The sequence below is a fragment of the Sphaeramia orbicularis genome, chromosome 24 (genome assembly GCF_902148855.1).
Source record: "Sphaeramia orbicularis chromosome 24, fSphaOr1.1, whole genome shotgun sequence".
Taxonomy (NCBI): Eukaryota; Metazoa; Chordata; class Actinopteri; order Kurtiformes; family Apogonidae; genus Sphaeramia; species Sphaeramia orbicularis.
The window spans coordinates 3607625-3630660 of NC_043979.1; the positions used below are offsets into that span (position 1 = coordinate 3607625).

Below are 23036 nucleotides of genomic sequence, written 5' to 3' on the forward strand. Positions count from 1 at the left end.
TTCAAAACTACCTGTCAGGAAAAAGTGCAATACTAATGTTTAAAATACATTCAGTGATATTAATACTTTATTTTGTTTTCTATTTAATTTATAGCAGCAGAATTATATTATTCCTGTTTTTCTATATTCTATTGTCTCCAAAAATTGGGGGAAAAATGTTCAAAAATTCATAATAAATGCATTAATGACATTTTGAGGGGTTTTCTTTCTTTCTGTACTGAACCGAAAAAAAACGAACCGTGGCTTTCAAAACTGAAAACATACTGAACCGAAAATTTTGTGCATCATTACAGGCCTATCTATCAGTGTGTGAATATGACACCCCCAACACAGTGTAGGCTACTTTTAAAGCACGGCTTGAAATATATTCCACTTCATTACATAAAATAGTATTCATAGTTATACCATGTCATAATAGAGATCGCATTCTATGATTAGGCCTTTTGACTAGAGGGCATTTTTCTTTCTTTTTTTATTTCCAGTGATTGTGCTTTTAAAAACCATGTGTCACACCTACCAGCAACTATTTTCTCCCCCTTGCTAGAAATTTTTAGCTCTCAAAGTATTTTCAAAATGTTTGTGATACAGCCCCGGGCGTCAGGTGACTAACACGAAGCCTTTATTGGCCAATCAGAAACAGGTTTTTGCAATATTATGTAATTACAATAATATTTTTCTCTAGCCAAGAAATAACAGCTCCAGTTCTGTCATGAATAGTAACAGTTCATCTAAAGAGTCGACAGGTGTGTCTGTATCAGGTACAGGTCTCTAAGCGACTGGACCAAAAAGAACAACTTTAAGCAGATTGACAGGTTTTGGGGGAATCTGTGTAATGGGGTGGGGGTCGGCAGCAGAGGCAGCTCGCCCAGCGTGAAGCCCCTCTGGGTGGTAGTCACCACAGTGCTAGAGCCACAGGCGGTGACTCACCCATAATGCAGTCAAAAGCCCAAAAAAGGAAACAAGCAGTGCACTCAAACACTTTTGACTCACACTACAGAATCTGCCAGTCTCAGGGGCCTCGGGAGCAAACACAGCATTTACTGTGGACGAGTCAGAGCAGCGTCATCACACACTCACCTCTGGGTTTATCTACCTCGCAGAGTCGGACATGCACGGCACTGATCCTGCATCGACTGAACATTAGTGACAGCAAGTATACACAGAGTTTGGCCCCAGAAATCCACTGCACTCAGTGTTATTGAAATCACACAGCATACTTTACAGTAAAATTACTTTCTTGGCAGGAAGCAGTGGAAAACGCATTTAGGCCTACTGCTGTTAGCGCAAAACACTGTATACTACTATTATTTATTATTCAAATGGTTTTAAAGAGGTCCTCTAGTCTCATCACTACAAGGATAGACAGGAAGCACGCTGTTTAGATACTTAACAGTCTGAATCAGTTTTTTTCATTATCACTTCAGTGTCACTCCGTATTTACGAGTATTTGGCTAGAGTCACAACACTTGTATAAAGTCATGGCGGTTGTGTGGGGATCGGCTACTCCAGCTCGTTGGTGAAAGAGGCTGAGTGTAAACAATTCCAAAGACCAAAGTATGTTATCACAAAACAAACAGGCTGTCTGTAAACTCTGCAAACATCCCCTGGCATACCATCGCACTGAGCACCTGAAAACATACAGATGCTGTTTGAATCATGGATCAACGGCAAAAGCAAAACCACTACATGCTATTCACATTGATTCAACTGACAGCAGTAGAGAAGGTTTTTTAATATCATTGTCCTTATAGGTACTGTTATGATTAAAACCATGGGTGAGTCTGTAACATTAAACCTTTCTGTGAAAAAATGTAGGTGATTAACAGTACCACTGTGTTTACTGTGACTTCTTTTATCATTTATAGTCTATGGATCATGTTAGACATCTTCCATATACTAAATACTTAATTTAAAAACAATTACACAAGTTAAATAGTGTAACTTCTGAGTTTAAAGTCAGTCTTGTACTTAAATGTGTACACTGTTCTCACCTCTATACTTTGTTTTGTGTTGTATTATAGTGGCAGAAATGTAGTTGACAAAAACAGGAACTCCAACGGACACTGCAGATTTTAAAAAAGTACTTGTATATGAGCTCATGAGCCATAAACAAAACCAAAATGTGCATTACATGGATGGAAAATGGCTCAAAACACCACTTTCTGTGTTCATCATTCTGAACCTGTTTGGGTTTGGGTCTCTACAAGAGGTGTGCAACCCACCTGCTCCAGCTACTGCACTTGAGTTGGAATCTGTCAAATACCGTTAATTTCATTTTCCAACAAGGAATTAATTTTATTATCAGTTAACTGCTCTTAGTTTGATCCGATCTGACACATTCAGACACTTGAGTGACACAATAACACAAACTTACTGAATACAGCTGCATTTCCATGAAGTAAACGCTGCTGTTTGTGTCTTGTTTGCCTGGTGGCTTTGACGAGCATTTTAGGGCTTTGTTGGTTGGAAAGCACACACTGAAACTGAAACAGCATTTTTTTTTTTGCTGCTGACCTTATTTTACAGTAGGACGCAAAACCCCAAACTAATCCTCTCATATTGTTGTATGTCTCTGCATGAGAGCCTTATAATTTTAATTTTCCTGTGCCCTTGGGATGTCACTGAACAGCTCATGTCTCATACATCCACCCCCCCCTTTGTTGACTCACATCCATCCCAGTGGGTGGAGCTATGTCTTATATGGCTAATCAGAAAAAGAGACGAATCGATACAAAAATACTTATTTACATCAGCCCTTCACAAGTTGGGTTGACTCATTATGTGGAGTAAGAATCAGCGTGAGTGGAGAGAGTTTGGGGGAATAAGAGCTGATCTGTGCAAAAAGCTGCCATGCATCACTCCTTTGTAATGTTCATGTTGTAGTATTCTATATGCAGCATTGAGCAAAAACAGGAAGCCTGACGGTCACAGAGATGACACTCAGCGTTGCTCACCTTGTGTGTATGCTGCGTCATCAGAGCCCATGCTGAGTCTGCGAGGCTCAGTCGGCCTCTCCCTGTGAGGTGACAACGGGTCTGACAGATGGAGGGGGTCTGGCTCCACAAAGTGGTGGTCCGGGGGCAGGCTGAGGAGGTTGTTGGGCTCAAAAGTAGGGGACACAACTCCAGGGGACACGGCGGGGGGCTTATTGGGAGACACTGTGATCTTAAAAGTGTACTTGGTGTTGGGCTGAGTTACCACCACGCGTGGCGAGGAAGCTGTGCCTCCACCTCCCACTGAGGCGCGGGACTTTGGCGGATGGTGGTGGATGTAGGCGGGGCCCATGCTCACTTGGCCTGCCATGTTCCTGGCCCCCGAGGCCCCTTGCAAAGGAGGGTTGGCTGAGATGTAGACTGTGGGAGGGTTCCTGACCCCGCTGTCGTCGCTGGAGGTGTTGGCTGAAATGTAAAACTTGGGCTGTGAGCGGGAGCCGGCGGACGCCACGATGGCCTCTTCGGAGGGAGTGGTAGCAGCAGTGGGGGGGCTGGCAGAGATGTAAACAGTGGGCTGGCTGCGGCTCAGACCCGGGCCTCCAATGGTGAGAGGGGTGCTAGGGACAGAAGCCACCCCGCTTGAAGATGAGGAGGAGGAAGGGCAGGAGGAAGGGGTGGAGGAGGACCGGGGCCCGCCGCTCGTCCTCAGCACGGCGGTCGTGGTTGTGGAGTTGCTCCTCTGAGGAGATTCAAGTTTGATCTCGATCTGATTCTTGCGGGGGCCGGTCGAGATGTTCTGGATGTTGTACTGGCTGATGGTGGACAGGGAGGTGGGCATGACAGAGGAGGAGGAGGAGGAGGAGCAGGAGGAGACGCCAGAGGATGAGGCCTGACTGCCGCAGGGGACGAAAGACGGCGCTTGGGGGTTTGTGGGGGAACTGATCGGCATGTAGACGTGGGACGTCTGGTGGCCCTGGGTCTGGTGCTGTGAGGTATGTGAGGAGGAAGCATGCTGAGGGCCTGACCAGGAGCCCGACAGGGAGGACGGGTGTGAGATCTGGTAGATCTGCTGCGGGGGCTGAGACGTGGGGCTGTACTGGGCCCGGCCCCCCTGCTGCTGGCTCTGCCGGCTCGTACCGGACTGGCTAACGTAGGGCCTGATATAGATAGAGTTACCCTGTGGACTGCTGAGGCCCGACTGCGGACCGCCGTGTATGTGCAAAGAAGTGGGGGTGTTCCGGCCCGTCTGGATGTTCGGCGCTAGCGTCACTGTGATGGGGTTGAAGCGCGGCGTCTGCTGGGCTCCTTTGACGCCCAGAGGGTAGAGGCCCAGGTGCTGCGGAGGCTGCGGTTTGCGCGTGGGCTCCATCACACCGAACACATTGAGGCTGGAGGGCACCTGCACCGGGGCTGACTGGGGCTCCTGCTGAAAGAAGTCACTGTTGGGGGCCTGGCCTGTCTGGAGGGGCCCGTCGCTCAGGCTGTGGGCCAGAGTCCGGCTACCGTTCATCCTCAGGCCGTCCCGCACTGGGGCCACATGCACATTCTGAGACTGCAGGCCCAGGTTCAGCTGGGTCATGTGATTACGGATCCCGGTAATAGCGGGGTATTCAGAAAAGCTTAGGTTTCCTTCTTCACTGTACAGGTAGCCCGGACTGACCTGGGACAAGTATTCACAACAGGCGTCCAAATTATTGTTGTTCTGTGGAGAACACAGACACACAAGTTATTACTGTGCAATTTTATTGTCATCATAAATTAGAGAAAAAAGTGAAAAGGTTTTTTTTTTTATCCTTTGGCAATATAAACCACAGTATTTTATTTACAGTTGTGAAAAGTGGTATATTTGTATTTTAACTATATATTTCAACTATTTAATTGCAAATCAAAGAGCAAAGTGTTTTTAGTTTAGGTTCTATGTGGACTGGCCCACAGCAAATGTTATTTATTTATTTATTTTTGTTTACTTAGTTAATATGTAGACCGGTAGTAGGTGAGGTTTATCTAGTCATTTATTTAACTCAATTCATTCTCAACAGACCCTCAGAAATACATATTTATTGTTTACCTAATATGTCTGATATGCAGACAGGTTCTTAAAAAAGTTTTATTAATTTTGGGAGAAAAAAAAACACCAAACTGTGACATGATCACAGGACTTTGAGAAAGAAAGCTTTTAAATGCTCTGGTTCCACTGCCTGGAACACAACTACAGGAGCTGGTCTCTGTAAATACATTCAGTCATTTTAAATGTATGATAAAAGGATAAATCTGGACGGAGATGTTTTACAAACTGACTGAATTGGGTTCTGCTTTGAGATAGTTTTTAAAGAAACATTGTATAATTTTAGTACCTTTTTATTTATTTTTTTATAGCTTATTGTTTATTTACCTTTTTTTTTTTTTTTACACCCCATACATCTTTGCATTAACATTACAATTTCAAATACAACACTTTCAGTTTATCTTGGTGGTGTTTTATCTGTATGCTTTTAGTGGCTAGTATGGCTGAAAAGTCTACTTTCTGTACCTTCTGCTACCATCTGGGCCAGGACACAAAAAGATTTTTAATCTGAAGGAGTCATATTTTCCTGGTTAAAAAATGGTTAATACATAAAAATAGAACTGTCACATGCCCACTGATTATTTCACTGTACTGCTTTGTTTACACTGCAGTAAAATGCAGAGGTGTTGTAAAATAAAGCAATGTACCATTTGTTTTGCATGTTTTTAAGTACTTCTCATTTACTGTGATGTAGTTCATGTGGGGTTTAGACCGGCCCTAAATGTAAAGTGTCATGAGTAGGGCTGTGTATTGACAAGAATCTGGCAATATGATACAAATCACAATACTAAGATCACAATACAATATATCACGATATATCATGATACTGTTAAAAAGGCAATTTTTTGTTTGTTTCTGTTTTTATGGTTATTTCCTTGAAGAATTGAATTACAGCAGAAATCTGCACAAATACTAAACACATTTTATTTGATCAGAACAGGATCTAATGCTATATCACAAAATTTTCCTCTGTTAAAACTGAAATTATGTTTTACAGACATTACAGTTTAAGATCATTTTCAAATGTTCATATTCTATTAGTTCAGAACTTACATCATAGCATTATTTTTGTGGAAACCAAACAAAGGAACTAACATTATTTAATAAAAGAGTGTCAGATAATAATAAATAAAATATAAACAAAAAAGAAAAACAAAAATGAACCTCCACAATATCTGCATTTGAATAAATACCTAAAAATATCGATACAGTACTTTTTAATATCGATACAGTATTGTGAAATGAAATATCGCGATATATTGCAGAACCGTAGTTCTAGTTGTAGTCATGAGAGGGATTTTGTAATGATGTGTCCCTATATAAATAAAATTTGATTGATTGACTGATGTGCGTGCATGTGTTTGTTTGTGTAGCTTTACCGAGGTTGTCCAGGTGTGTGTTTATAAAAGTGTCAGACGTTCTCCGAGGCTGCTTACCTGTAGAACACACTGGGAGACAACACCCTCTGGGACTTCAGGGAACTTTTGGCGCAGGTCATGCAAAACCTGAATATCAATCTGGTGGCTTCCCTGGGCCATTCGTATGTTGCCAGGTCAGGATTGCTTGTTCTGTTCAACGCACTGGGGCATCAGTCGTCTCAGCAAAGCGCCTTCATCTTGAACATCTTTGAAGGAAACACAGTGAAAAAGAGAAAGGATGCATCTGATTAGACCAGGGGTGTCAAACTCATTTTAGTTCAGTTCCACATTCAGCTAAATTTGATCTGTAGTGGGCCAAACCAGTAAAATAATAACATAATATATAAATAATGTCAACTCCAAACTTTTCTCTATGTATTAGAATAAGTAAAATTAAACAATGAAAATGTTTACATCTACAAACTATCCTTTAAAACAATGTGAATAACATGAACAAACTCAAAAAATAAGTGTAATTTTAACGATATTATGCTTCAGTTGATCATTTTCATGTGTTCATTATAACTTACAGATCACAGCAGGTCTACGAATACACAAAGTATTTAATACCAGGCAGAATATTGTTAAAATTGTACTTACTTCTCATAAAACATTTCAGGTTGTTCATATTTGTTCAGGTTATTCACATTTTTGGTGAAATTATGCTTTGTTTTAGCGTAAATACATGAAAATATTTACATTTACAAAGAAAGAAATTTGGAGTTGTGAGCATTTATAGATTATTATGATAGCATTTTACTGGTCCTGCCCACTTGAGATTGAATTGGTCTAATTGTGGAACCTGAACTAAAATGATTGTTCATATCTTAGTGTAATTTTTGCAGTTCATAACTTCATTCAAGGGCCGGACTGGACCCTTTGGTGGGCCGGATTTGGCCCCCAGTCCACATGTTTGACACCTGTGTTTTAGAGTGAAAAGAGTAAATTTACATTATAAACAGGTTTACAAACTATCCTTTCAAAAGATGTGAATAACATGAACAAACTGAAAAAATAAGTGTAATTTTAACAATATTCAGCCTCAGTTTATCATTTACACATGTACATTATAACATATATATATATAACATATATATATATATATATATATATATATATATATATATATATATATTCAATCCATATTTATATATATATAATTTTCTATATTTATAACCATTGCACTACATACCAAAGCATATTTGCACTCTCCTTTTTTTAAACACTTTTTTCTTTTATTCAAATTTATATGACTGTTTTACGTGAATGTGTATGTCTATGTGTATGTTTCTATGCTGCTGTTAACACTGTGAATTTCCCCATTGTGGGATCAATAAAGGAATATCTTATCTTATCTTATCTTATCTTAACGTACAGATCACAGTGGATCTACAAACAAACAAAACATTTAGTAACAGGCAGAATCTTGTTAACATTGTACTTACTTCTCAAGATATTTCAGGTTGTTCATATTTGTTCAGGTTATTCACATTTTTTGTAAAATTATACTTTGTTTTAGCGTAAATACATGAAAATATTTACATTTACAAACAGAAAAATTTTGAGTTGTCCTTATTTATGTGTTATTATGATCATATTTTACTGGTCCTGCCCACTTGAGACTGAATTGTTCTGAATGTGGAACCTGAACTAAAAGGATTGTTAATTTCTTAGTGTAATTTTTGCATTTCACAAATTCATCCAAAGGGCCGGACAGGACCCTTTGGTGGGCCAGATTTGGCTCCTGGGCCGCATGTTTGACACCTGTGGATTAGACAATGTGATTAACTGTATGTCTAATATGTAAAGACAGACACAGCATCCAGGCTCCACTCTAGTTCAGACTAAGACTGCAGACTCCACGTTGTCATATGAGCTGTGTAGTATCACTTTTCTTTAACATTAAATAAAAACCTAAGCATGTCCAAGTTTCAGGGAACAAGACATCCATCAGACATTTGAGGTTGTCTATTTCATAATGCCTGGGAGCTTTCAAAACAACATTTTCGAGATCCTTAATAAGAATAGACTGCATTCATTTTAGAAGCCCTTCTCCCCACAAAGTACTTTAATAAAAGAGTCGCAGAGGGAGGAAACCACCTCTGACAGACTACTGAGAAAACCAGCCTTTCCAACCCATCTCAACATCAACACTGGCTTATTAAGGACAGAGGGGGGCTGAACACAGATCTGGTCTTCAGGCAAATCTCCACATAACAATCGGTTAAGCGGTAGCATGAGGCAGAGCTGAAGAACAGACCGTTCCAGAGAATTGCCGTTTTACTTCAGACTACCACAGAGAGCACAGAGCTGCACAACCTTCACTCAGTCTCTGCCACAAATGTTAAACCAGATGATGTTGTATGCATTTCTATTTTTTTATTTTCTCCAGTTCACGGTTCACAGGACCCTACTAGAACAGAAGCATGTCAAGGTTTTGTCTTATTTTATACTTTAGGTCAGGGGTCTCAAACTCATTTTAGTTCAAGGGCCACATTCAGCCAGTGGGTCGGACAAGTAAAATAATAGCATAATACTCTATAAATAATGACAACTCCAAATTTTTGTCTTTGATTTAGTGAAAAAAAAAAAAGAAAATACTTACTTTTATAAACTATCCAAACAAAAAAGATGTGAATAATCTGAAAAACTTACATTTCTTTAGAAAAATAAGTGCAGTTTTAACAATATTATACTTCAACTTATCATTTATACATATGCATTATGGATCAAATCTACAAAGACATTTAACACTTTGTAACAGGCAGAAAATAGTTAAAATTGTGCTTAATTTTCTTTAGACATTTCAGGTTGCTCATATTTGTTCAGGTTATTCACATTTTATTGTTACAGGAGAGTTTGTAAATGTTAATATTTTCATAATTTAATGTTATTTTTTGCACTACAACAAAGACAAATATTTGAAGTTGCCATTATTTATGGGCATAGTGTAATATTATTTTTTCCACATCAAACCAAGAAGAACATATGGAGTAATTATTTTTTGTAGGTTATTATGCTGTTATTTTACTTGTCATCATACTGGTCTGTATGTGAAACCTGAAGGAAAATGAGTTCCACAGCCTTGACTCTGGAATTTTTGCACTTTGCAAATTCATCCCATGGGCTGGATTGGGACCATTGGTGGGCCGCATATGGCCCCCGGGCCGCATGTTTGAGACCCCTGCTTTAGGTTATTGTTATCTTCGTCTTTGAGGTTTGTTTTGTCTTGTTACGTCATTCATTTGGAGCTGCAGCTAGTGATTATTTTTGTAATCAGTTATTCTATTGATTATTTTTCTTTGATTCGATTAAACGATTATAGCTGAAGAAATTGTAAAAATGTGAGGAAATGAAATGAAAATGCCCTTTATTCCAGAACCAGCTGAAGCAACCATAAAAAGTATTAAAGTAAAAGGATAAATAAAAAATATCTATATAGAAATAACAACAACAGTATAAAAGTATATATAAAAATGCCTATAGATATAAACAACAAACAAGTCCAATGACATCTACAAACAATATGTCACTGCAGTCTTCAACACATTTGGATCCAACTTATAACAACTTAACATTGAACTAACATACAACTAGAAAAAATAAAAACTCATATTTATAATGTTTGTGTTAAAGCTTCAGAGTTTAAAGGAGTAAGTGATGGATCCAATGTAGAAAAGCCAACATATAGACATTTTCTGCCTTTTTGTACTTGTCTCTTCTGAGCTACACTCCATGTTTGTTTTGATCCTGGCGTCATGTGCGTCACAATAAGCGTCCGTGTGAAACACAACAGTGGAATCAGTGTTTAACAGCATCGAAATTAAAGAAATGCAGCTTTGATCCAGGAAAACTCTAATCAAATAATGGTTTTAATCCGTTTGAGACAATTAATCATGTCAGCTCTAATGTTATTTACGTCATTTTCATGTTTTAGATCAGTCTTGTCTTGTCATGTCGATGCCCAATGCAACAAACTTTGCAGTGCTAAGCTAACACTAAACACATCCGACAGTACAAGTATTATTTCTCTACCACCAAAACTCGAAGAAGCCAAACAAGAGCAAAAATAAAGGTTGCATTATGAAGTGATTATAACACATTTTGTTTTACCTTTGCTTTTTTCTGATCATAACTTGGTTTTGTATGAATGAAGCTTCTGCGATTGGCTAATCAGTTGTTTTGCGTTACAGTGAAATGATTCCAACTGGAAACGAATGACCCAGATTTAAAAGGTTAAAGGGTGTTACTTCCTGTTTGTCATCCTCTTCTTGCATCTTTCATGTTGTTTGTATTAATGTTGATTTTAATGTATAAAACTTACAATAACAATCCTCTTTTAGGAGTATAAGGATGACAAAGTACAGTGAGTTGTGGTAAAATGTAAAGGTGCCAGAAAAGTACTCTGCCATTAATCCACTCTCTGCATACTGTGCACTAGGATGAAAACAGGACATAAATTGACAAATCCAAACTAGTCAAGACAAGGATACGAAACTGCTGCTCACATAAATTCTTTAAACTGCAGTGTTGCAACAGAATCTCAAAGTATTTACTGCCTTTCCCCCTGAAGTGCAATTAAGAGGTAGACGTTTCTGCTTCATGCCACTGAAAATTGTCACACCGGTATTAGTTCATCAACAGAAATCCAACTGGCTGCAATTCCAGGAATCCCATAAACACTGTAGCACAGCCCCTGAAACATGACTGTACTGAAGGAGATGTGAGAAGTTATCAAAATCTACTCAAGCAAATCTGTGTCAGGTTTACCTAAACACCTCAATATTATAAATATACGGTGCGTTTACTTTAACTTTGTGGAGGATGTTAGATTGCTAATCACTGATGCCAACTTAGCACTTTTGTTGCTAGATTTAGTAACTTTTCAGAGAAACTTACCAACTTTTTTTCTTTTCAAAAATCAACAAATTTAGCTACTTTTAAAATTTGTTTGGAAAGTTTTTGCAACTTTTGTAGTGACTCAAACATTAAAACACAAATTTTTGTCTCTAACACAATGTTATTCCTTTTTCCTACATTGTTCATTACAATTACATGCACATTTACAATTATACAAATTAGGTGATAACAATATTTAGAGCAACTTCTAGTGACTTTTAGGACAAACAATAGATACTTTCATTAATGAGGAGTTGGAAACACTGCTAATATTAAACAGCCATGCTCAAACTCATTGCCCCATAATGCACTGAGAGCTAAAATGACATCTTTCTAAGATGCTTCAACAAAAATTGCAGGGCTGTTGTATTTTTAATGCACCACTTTTAGCAAATAATACTTAACAAACTGCCAACTTTAGGGCTTGTTTCAAATGTCAGAATAACTAGTGATAAAAATTTGGGGCCTGCTATATGTTCTACAGTTTTACTTGGCTGGTTCTTTCCTATCCTTCTTCCATGCAGAAGCTATACTCTTACCTGGAAGAGGCCCAAAGCAACCGCACAATTTTACTATGAGCCACTGTTCTCTGCTCTCATTCTGCTACAGCAGCCCACAGACGTTAAAGCTAATCCAAGGATGTGATCTGGAATATTCGCTGATAAAAGCTCCCTTCTCTGACCGTTACCCTTTGGCCCCTTTTAGTGTTACAGTCATGAGAACTTGACAGTGTTGCACACTGACAGCCATGTCTTGTGGATGTTGTCCCACACTTGTAACCACAGTCTTTGGAAACATCTTCCTGTGGGATTCTGGGCCATTCAAAACACTGTGACGCATGAAGCACACCCCTCTTAACCGACACGGAGGGATGGAGACTGGAGGAATACGTTGGAAGTCTATTGACTCAATACAACCTAAATTTGTGACATGATGTTTTTTTGTTTTTCGTTTTTGTTAGTGGAATTATTTAATGTTTAGAATACACAGCATATAAATCACCACATTTATAACAGTGTTTCCTCTTGATTTCGGGGGCTCGAGGGCTGTGGATAAAGGTGGGAGGTTTAGGGCCCTTCCCACAAGAAACGTGTTACAACATGTTTGGACCATGATTATTATTAACATCATCATCATACTACAAATATTCGGAAAAACTAGCGGGGGGTTTTCTGAACCGGGGAACAGGGGCGCTGCGCCCTCATACTTTCAGCTGGTGTCCCGTTACCGAAATTTACAACATTATTACACTTCTAACAGAAGAATAAGTTACTCTTCAATTGGTTGTAGGGGTGAAATGATTCCTCGAGTAATTCAAGTACCTCGATTACAAAAAATGATCGAGGAATATTCTCTGCCTCGAGGAATCGCTTATTTAATTGTAAAGTTCAAAGCACGGCATTTCGCACGGACTATTTAATGTGTCACAACGCGCCTACGTTACTCACGCAAAGGAAGATGACAGAGGACGCCGAAGTGTTCGGATGAAGCAGCGGGAAGATAGAAGAGATGAGCATAGACAGGTGAGTCAATACAGCAATGATGACGTAAGACAAAAAAAACACAATAAAAAGACAGAAAATGTCATTAGTGTGGAAGCATTTCAGACAGAACAACAGGTAAACACCGTGTCATGTGTCCATTGTAACACTGCCCTTCCATAAAACAACATCACATCTCCGATGAAGCATCTTCTCATAAAACACCCAGAATGGAGTGGAGGACCTGAGATAAAATAGAATTAACGTGTGCAAATCAATGAGATCAATGTCAATATACCTTACTAACATAACGTTAGCCCTGCAGAGGGCTAGGTTTCTGTTAATTATGGAACTGTCGAATGTGTGGATAGTTTATTACGATTTTCACAAGCATAGATACAGGCAGCGATCCGTGATTTGCACAGTTAATTTCCCAAAAGCACGGCCAAAATGGTGCACGGCTTGCTGAAAGCTTTCTCTTACCTTGTCATGGCTGAATTTTGGCAAAATCCAACTACTTTTTGCTAAAATGAAACGAATCATCCATAAAATGGACACACACGTGTGCGTGTGTATGTGTGTGGGGTGGGGGGTTATAGGTTATGAGACAGACAGATAAGGTGGGGGGTCCATTGCCTTCATTCTCCTGAATATAGCAGAAATGTGTCAAACTGTTCATGCATGGACTCGTTCACAGTCCCGTTCAAATGTTCTTGCCTCTGCCACAACACATTCCTGTTAAGTCTAAATTGAAAATTCTGAAACTTACAGCTGCCAAAGTTCAGTTGCACATCAAAAAGGCAATGTTTATGCCTTTTTAAAAATTTATTAACGCCTTATATGTTCGATACTTACAAGAAATACTATATTGAAAGTAATTAAATTTTATTTATTTTTATTTGTATTTGCAATTGCCTCTCTGAAAATGTTTCTAGTCAAGGAAACACATTTTGCTGCGTATGCACAATATGAATGTAACAAATAAAACTGTTAATTATCCAAAAAAAAAAAAAAAATTTAAAAAAAGGAAACCAATTGGTCCTTCATTATTAAGTGAAATACCTTATTTCCTCTTGTGTATTTATAACTGCTCTTTAACCAAGCAAAAATAAGTTTTATCCGATTACTCGATTAACTGAAGGAATTTTCAGTAGAATACTTTAATACTAAAATATTCGATAGCTGCAGCCCTAATTGGTTGCTTTAAAAAATTGCAGGAGGCCCACTAGAGTTACAATATCCCCCTCAGATAGCCTCAGAGTGGTTCCATTTTTGCCTCAATTTTTCAAAAGGGGAGTGTGGACATTTTTCAAAATAGACTGAAAGTTATGTTAAAGACACAGATGGATACAGATGGAGCGTTCTGTCCGTCCTCTGCCTACATTCTGTACATAATTCCGTCTGTTTTCCGGGTGCTCACAGATGCGTACCCAGATGGAGGATTCGGAGCAGTCCCACCGGGAACCGTGGAGATAGCGGATCTTTTCAAAGAGTGACTGTGTGAGTTAGAGAAAAATTACTGACAAATTTATGACAACTACCGTCATCAATATCAACATTAGTATCCACATTAGGATTACCTCCCCTGTCGTCGCCATGTTTGTTATTATTGACTTTCTTCTTCTTCGTCTCAAAAAACATTACTCTTCTTCATGATATTTGGCAAGTATGGTTAATTAAGAGCGGCGCCCCCTGGTGGATTGACTGAGAAACACTCATTCCAACAAATTAAATGTCAGTAGCAGCACTTTGTTCCAGACTAATGACAAATACAATAAAGCACATTTTCAAAGTTAACTAAGAACTGTAATAGTATTATTAAGTACTCATATCGGTACTTGGTATCGGCAAGTACTCAAATGTAAATACTTGTACTCGGTCTGGAAAACAGTGGTATCGATGCATCCCTACAGACAACCTCTGCAGGTATTACAAAGCATCTGAGATCCACATGTAGTACTTGTCCTGTTCAAATAGGGTTTAAGACAGTAAAATGTAAGAGGGCCAATCCAACAAGTTTGTTGTACTGCAGGAATAAAAACTTGAAAAAGCAGAAAAAAGGAGAACATTCAATAGTAGCTGACATTAATCCAAGCTGTGGGGGAAATCTGAGCTGTGTCGTTTATCTGTCTGTTATGTTCACTGAGAAGTATTTGAGTTAAAGTTCATACAAGCTTATACCTGTCTCCTGAAGCCATTTGTAAAGTTAAAAACTAGCTGATTTTGTACTTTCTATTCCCGCATTAGTGGAAAAAGCTTAAGTCAATCCCATGGCATTTTTTCACCCTCTATAAAGATACTGTCCAGATCTGGAACAGATAAGGTCATTTTAAAGAGAGAAACAGAACATGACTAATTTACAGACTATTGAACACACTTAATTAATGGCAAAGACAAAGAGTTTATTTTAAACAGCTTGAGCTTCTACTTGTGCAGTAGGTGTCTGTCTTATCTAAGATGTGCATGTGTAATGTCATATCTGACAAGTTGTAAATCAGTGTGAGCTGATAACAGGGGGAGGAGATCTATAGCTACTGTCAGCGGTACAGAGCCAGCAGCAGTTTGAGAAACAGCACAAATGTCAAAGCCTTTTAGATTCAACTTCTACAGTCCCCACCTGGGTTTAACAGAACACACAGTTCACTGCAGGGCCAGATCAAGCCAAAGTGAACATCAGGGTCAAGAAGTTTCACCTACCATTTCTCATATTTTTTAGCTTAAGAACTCTATTTTATGGAACTGTTTCCAAAATTTCAGTATCACTTATATCACAGCTATAACTGATTATGTAAAGTTATACTTCTGACATATAAAGTATATGCACTTTTAACTTCAATAATAGTTTTTCTTGCTTGTATAAGTGATATGTTCAGCCTGTGAATCTGTGGGAACTAATTATTCAACAGTACATGAATATATAAACGTTCTGTACAATCCAATTTCTAGTCAAATATGCTCTGCTATTATCTGTATATATATCACTTCAGTTGTAACATGTGTGTTCAATAAACTTTTATGATCATATTTGTAGTGTTCTAGTTCCAGTCAGTCTTTTACTGGGATACTGAACAAAGGTCCAAACTGCTGTCCCTGTGTCACAACATGTGTCCGTAAAAACGTATCATTTCAACATTTTGATCTAATATTGATCCCAGTTGTAGTTTAACATCAGAGCTAAAGCCCGATGTTTCATTAAGGATCCATTTATGATGAGAACAGCATGTTTTGTATATTTGCATAAAGTGAAAAAAAATGTTCATTTTGAGTCCCTGTGTTACGCAACAGTAATTTAAGTACTTAATTAAGTATTTTTACCCCAAAATTTTATTTCTGTAAATTGAAACATGTGTCATGTGAAAGTATTGTCTGAGACCTATTCATACATGTATTAAACATGGAGATCAGACATTTAGTTTTCAGCACAGAGCTTACTGAACATGAAATGCGTCCCTGTGTCACCGCTGGATCTGGCCCTGCAGTGGTTAATGTGTTTCAGCAGGTCTTTATCCTTAAAGCTGCGTATGACTTTCGTCACCAAGTTTTCATCAAATCTGTAAAACCCCAGTCATATCCTAAATATCATGAATCTGTAAGTCTTTCTGCGATTGCGCACCTGAATCTCTTCCCTCACGGTGAACAGTTTCGAAGTGTACTCCACCATGAACAGTCCATTCGTTTACAAACAGAGCCAGTATGTCATTTGGGCATTTTCAGAAATTTTCTGCGACATGCACTGTGGGAAGCGGAGCTCCACGCAGCTGCAGTAGCAAGAGGCAAAGACGCCGTTTCCACATTTGTTGTCGCTGCGGCCCTAATGCGGCTGCATGGTGTTGCCTATTGGCCGGTGAGCTAACAACATCTTGGCCAAAACTTCATGCAGCTATGGATGGGAATAAATGTTGTGACACTTATTGTGACATTGCGTTGGGAATGTGGTGTCCTTTAGGCAACAGTGCATGTGTCCGGTAATAAGAGCTAATGATGGTCTAACAAAATATTGTGTGTGGGACTTCTTTTTTTTGTTCTGACCCTATAAAAACAACATGTCAAATGTGACTGGAAAATATCTAAAATTAACTGTATGAATCAAGTGCTTGTTTTTGGTCACTGTAGTGGACAATGACTGCTTGAAGCACTGTTTACTTGTTGTGTGGTGATAAAGCTCATATGCAACATACAGTAATGTAGAAAACTAGTGTAAACCATGTTCAATGCATGAGTTCATTTAAGACAAAAAAAATCAATGAAAAATTCAAAGTGCAAAATAACCATTGCACTGTAGCAAAGTGACATTTAATGTCCAACTTTTAGCGCAAGCTTCAAACCCAGCTATCAGTCAATGCCTTCCTTTGTCTTGTGCAGGGAAATGGTAGGTTTGGCAATCATACCACTAGACTGCGCAATTCATTTTGTGTGTGTCAAAAAACGAGCACAAAGCACAGCGTGGAGAGTGTCTAAATGCAAACCAGAGGAAAACAGTCAGCTGTATCTCAGATTACATGTTTAGAGCAATCCTTAGTGCCTTCAGTAAAGCATTTCCCATGCCCTGCAGCAGAATGAGCTAATGAAGTCGACAGAAAATTAAGTGTCAAAACTAACGCGCTGTGTGGAGCCTAATACATTATCAGTTTACATTTACCTGTTTATTTTCAGTGCACAGAGCCAGAGGAACAACAGTTGGCCATTAAGACCGTTCTCTGCTCAGAGGCTGGCCAGCTTAACCATTGTGGGAAAGGAAATTCACTACTTGGCGGCCGACCTAGTTACAGGTCAACAGTGTGGTTAGATTGTTTCCCGGCTTCAAAAACAACAAGGTCCACACCTCTTCATTGTGCATAATTATAGGGCTGCAGCGAGCCCCTGTGTGGGGGCGTCTCCGAGGGGGGCAGATTAGAGCCTGCTGTCCCCGGGGGCGCTGGTGGAACAGGGCCAGAGGCAGCACGGCACAGCCAGCACAGATACACACAAAGCTTCTATTGCTCAGACCCTTATTCACTGTGCCAAAGCATTGACCCACAGCTCCACACTGGGTTCTGGAGGTAGCAGGCCTGCCATACTCCATCAATGGGCTCATTCACTCTGCCAGTGAATGCACCTAAAGACGTCCAAATCAATTAAAGCCTCAATAAAATGTGAAGAAATAATCAACAGGAGCCTTTAGCAAAAAATATCAGGCCAGCACCTGACGCTGTGGCTACTGCGATGGCCCACACAAAAACGAATGTGCAAACAAAGACGCCTCTCATTACTGGAACCAGAAACACAACTAAATGTCATGTCATTCCATAGGCCACTCAATTACAGTGTCAGATCAGAACTGTTCAGGACAGTGCTGTTCTTTTCAAACTAAAACTAGGGCTGGACAATCTGGTCAAAAGATCACATCAGGTTTCTTTGAAGTAAAAACATGTTCACAACTTTATCACAACCTATCCCACCTCCTGGGAAATGTAGGTTAAGTACAACCGGAGTATAAATTCATTTCTGGAGTGGTGGTGTGATTACTTTGTTCTTATTTGATTAAAACTAAATAGATGCATGTTTTGCAAACTACTGGTATTGGCAGTCGGGCTGTGTGACTAATTGATTTTAAATTGAATTTGGATTTTTAAATTAGGACGATTTTTCAAAAAGAGAAATTGTCAAATCGATTTCATCTCTTTCATGCCTCCGTGCAGTGCACTTCCAAAGGCTACCATAGGCTCCTCCTCCTGACTGTGAGAGCGGTCTTTCACAAAAGTCTGTGTAATAACCACGGACTTCAAATCTGTGATGGGCCTGCAGTAGTGATACCAATGTAAGCCATGGTTTCACGCACAGATCCCCCAATTCAAATATATCTGTATGGGGATCACTCATCTTACGTTGTACCATCTTCTGAGTCTGAGTCGTGGGGCAGCAGCCTCAGCAGAGGAGCCCACACAACCCTCTGCCCAGACACATCCACCAGCACCGGGGGAATACTGAGGTGTTCCCAGGCCAGACCACAGATATAATCCCTCCAGCGTGTCCTGGGTCGGTCTCCTCCACGCATGGATCCCCCAGTTTAAGTAGAACTGCACAGGGATCACTCATATTACATGGTCCACGCATGCACGCATGAATGATGCCTGTCACTGACTTACATTGGTATCACTTCTGGTAGGGGGCAGTGCCTTGCATTGTGGGCTGCTCACGAAAATGACATGCTGACTTCTGTTGTCTTTTGTAGTTTTACCCAAAAATCAAAATCAAAATCGAAAATCGACTTTTTAGATGAGAGGAAAAAAAAAAAAAAAAAAAAAAAAATCGGGATTTTATTTCTGGCAAAAATTGTGCAGTCCTAATTACACTGGTCCTCCAGCCATTTCAAGTGAATATTAGGGCAGTAAATATTTTGACAACCCTGTGTACCGATTTGCATGTCTCCTCTGAAAAGCAGATTATATGTTAAATTGAGATCGTCCACTATGGAAGATGAAATCACCAGATCATCCAGATCTACAGTGTCCACTGCAGAAGTGGTAGTTAGAAAATAACACCATAAAACAGTGGAAACAGTAATGAGTCCAGATGAACTTCAATCAAAAAGCCTCTGTGCAGCTTTAAGGAGTCGCCCGGCGGCGCTACATGGAATGTCTAACTGCAGCGTCTTGGTCCAGCAGAATTTAAACAAATAAAGGGACTAATTGGCAGTGGACGCTGTTGAGGGCTGCTGGCAGCCGCCCCAGGCTTCCAAAGAAGCGAGCAGCGGACATGTGCAGAATCTTGTGTGTGTTTAAGTCTGTTTAGTGCACACACTAACACGCGCTTGTGCATTTACAAGAGTGTTGTAGTGGAAGGCAGCAGAGTCATCCAGCTACTGGTGAAACTGCTCAAAAAACAATCAATATCCCATCACATACATGAGTCATGATCCTGACCATTTCTTCAAGACAGGAAAAAAACTGTGCACCTGACTGACACATGCTGTTATGAAGTCAGCCTAAAACAACCTTTACTTATGCATGGGGGAACGAAACAAATTTAAAAACCTAAAATGAAAAAAACTACAAAAAACAAAGAACATATAAATAAAAATGTTGCACAAAAACATGGCGGCATGGATGATCTTAATTTGTCAATAAATCTTTTTTTTTTTTCAGAGTAATTATTGTACAAATATTGACTTAATATTCCTTCTACATGACCCAAGGGGGGTGCTAACATGGTATTTTACAGAGAAGTTTGCACCAAAATTAGTTTGATGCAGCGACATTGCTAGGCTACAGTGTATTTTTGACTGCACTGAAGTGTTTAACCTGCAGGAGTTTGAGGTCAAAAGGTAATAAAAACCTAAAAACATGAGTGAATCTGAACCAAATAATCAAAATGTTTGACATCCATGGAATGTTTTGAGTTATTATTTACCTTTTAATTTGCTAATTCCAGCTGTGCAGCCTCATATAGCTACCACTACTGGAACAAGGTCTGCAAATATTGACCATCAGAGCAATTGGTTTATCTCTATTAACATGACTTTACAATGAACGGAAGGATTAAAGGAGTTCAGCTCATCTCAGTACAGTAACTCAGTGAGCTGCTGTGGCTGCAGGGGTCTGACCATAAGTATGCTGATTCTACACAGATGTTTTACCGAAGCAATCGCACAAAACACTTTAGAGACCTTTAATGGTCTTACATGAAAGATTTTCAGTATGAAACTGTAGTTGGCTGCAGTAAGAGAGGAACCATGGTGATACTGGAACTGCTTTACAGACCAAACACTTATGTACAGAACTGAAAACTGTACTTAGAACTTATGCAATACACTGATTTTCCACTTTCTATATGTTGTTTGAAAATATGCTTATATTACGGATAATTAATAAAGTTGCATGACTGAACGACTTGCTTAAAGGACAGTGTAAAGTGCAGCCCTGACCAGAAGCCAACAGAAGCTCTTCAGACGAGCTGCAAATCACTCACAAACACCACTTGCTTTCAAAGAATGCAAATTACATACTTTTTTTTTTTTAATTTTACATTTAATTCTGACTGGATGACTGTGTAGAACCACAGGCCTTACCTTGCCTCCCACAGAGGAATTATCACACAAGTTTGCATGGAAACTTTTCTGAGGAGACTAGTCTCAACAAAAGAGCTTTTCGAGTCATCACAAAAGCTGTGAGCAACTAAATCAAAGTGATTTCCCACCATATTAATGTCACTAGTCAGACCAAGATAAACCTCAGGATAGACTGCAACTGTGACATCAATGGAAACTTGAGTATCTGAAGAATACTGTCCTAAAACATTTTCAAACTTCATCTTCAAAGGTCAGTTCATGAAGAAAGTGTAAATCTAGACTCATTACTAGTCTATGGAATGAAAACATGCACCACATCACTAGGATAAGTACTCTCCAGGCAATAATATTTGGTTAATCAATCTAAATTTATATTCAAGCTTGGTGTATACATTAGCTCTACAGTGCAAGGCTTTTCTTTTGTCCTAGACTCTGACTCCAGAAAAGTAACAAACCACACTTTATGTGCAGGGCCTAAATTGCACTCAACTGTGCCATGAAGCCTGGGCCTCACAGCGCACACAGAGCCGGGATCAGTTCTGCAACGCAGCCTGCTTGGCTTTTACATGCCCACTTTCAATAGCAGGGGTACAAGACTCTGTGTGTGTGTGTGTGTGTGTGTGTGTGTGTGTGTGTGTGTGTGTGTGTGTGTGTGTGTATGTGTGTGTAGACTCATGTGCACGGTGTTGGGGAGTGTGTGTTGTGCAGGAAATCAAAAATTTTTCAGGACCGCAGCCTGCAGCTGGTGGTTGATTGGAAGCAGGCGAGGGCACCAGCTCCCCAGGTCGCCCAACCCCTCCCAAGGCACTGTGGGAAAGTGGGAGGTCTTAGAAATGTGGAGGAGTACTTCACTCCTGGGCTCAGGCTGCTGCTTCTGCTAAGTCCTTTGTTTTCCCCTGTAAACACTGTGAGTGAAGGTTAAATCAGCAGCTCATCACCTGTTTCATAAAAACCTGCTAGCATCTGTCTTTTGTCTTCTGTGTGGATGGTAACAACTGGCATTAAAGGTAGGAACTGAAAGTGAGTTCCAAATAGAACCGATTCACAAAATGGCAAGTGCCATTAACCAATGGGACTGAGCGACACAGGCAACAATGTGGCCTTAGTAACAAATTTTTAATCTGTCAATACTGCCAATTATCAAAGTAATTTAATTTTGGGTTTAAGTTATTTGCAAAAGACATAATAAGATGGAAATGACAGAGTAAAAGATATATGACAAAAACAACACAAAACATGCAACAGAATATCATTCAGTGAATAAACAACAGGTTTTTAACTTTAATATTCAAACTTTTGCTTTGTGGTCTATACAGCGGTGAGCAATAAGTTCATCATAACACTGGACAAGTTTACTCATGCTGGTTTTTGAGTTAAACAAGAAGTGATGCATCCTGTTACACAGAACTTATCTTTGTTAAAATAGGAGTCATGTTCAGCCCAGCAGCTCTATCACTCGCTTCACTGCTCCACATTATGGGGTGTTAGCATTACTGTAGCTACGCTAACAGTTCTCTTTACATCTATTTACTGTGATTCTTAAGAGTCTGTGAATGAAAATGTTCATTTAATTCACCTTAACCTGTGGAACTTTGTGTAAAGATTTTTGATGCTGTAAAGTCACAAAGTCAACTTTAACCACATTTCAATAGCACTGAGCTGTAAATGTCCATAAGTGGCCAGTCTGGTCTCAGGGTGTATTCACACCTACCTCGTTTGGTCCGTTTAAAACAGACCAGAGTTCGTTTCCCCAGAAAGTCCGGACTTTTTTTTAGGTGTGAATACAAACATGTGAACTCTGATTCGAACCAAACAAGCGGACCGCGACCACCTAGAAGAGGACTCTGGGCCGGTTCACTTCTGGTGTGAATATAACCAACCTCAAACCGAACCAAACCAAGGAATCTTGCACCTTTTTGTGCTCGACGATCCACCGTGGCCGCTGGAGGTAGCCAAGGTTTACTGGTGGTCAGAGCTAATAGCAGCAGCTATGAGCTGTGGACAGACGTGGAGCAATGAGGAGACTGAATGTGCCATTGGCATTTGGTCAGATGCCCGTATTATGAAACTGGCTCCGACTGAGCTTTTCTTGAGTGTTAACATTATTTTCGTGAATTTGTGTCTGTAAAAATACAATTTATATTCCGAAAATGATAACTGCATGTAGGAGTACCACGTCTATTTTCATCAACG

The 23036-nt window shown here is 39.6% G+C and overlaps 1 protein-coding gene across 4 annotated transcripts in view; it reads right to left on the reverse strand.

Moving 5' to 3' along the window:
* tab2 (TGF-beta activated kinase 1 (MAP3K7) binding protein 2) overlaps positions 1 to 23036 on the reverse strand; it is a 74357-nt gene that overhangs the window by 16990 nt on the left and 34331 nt on the right. For all 4 annotated transcript variants that reach the window (XM_030129005.1, XM_030129004.1, XM_030129003.1 and 1 more), the window contains exons 2-3: positions 6435 to 6622; positions 2955 to 4635 (exon numbers count right to left, since the gene is read on the reverse strand). In XM_030129005.1, the coding sequence (XP_029984865.1) occupies positions 2955 to 4635; positions 6435 to 6536 (1783 nt within the window). In that variant the 5' untranslated portion in view covers positions 6537 to 6622. The remainder of the gene's footprint in view (positions 1 to 2954; positions 4636 to 6434; positions 6623 to 23036) is intronic.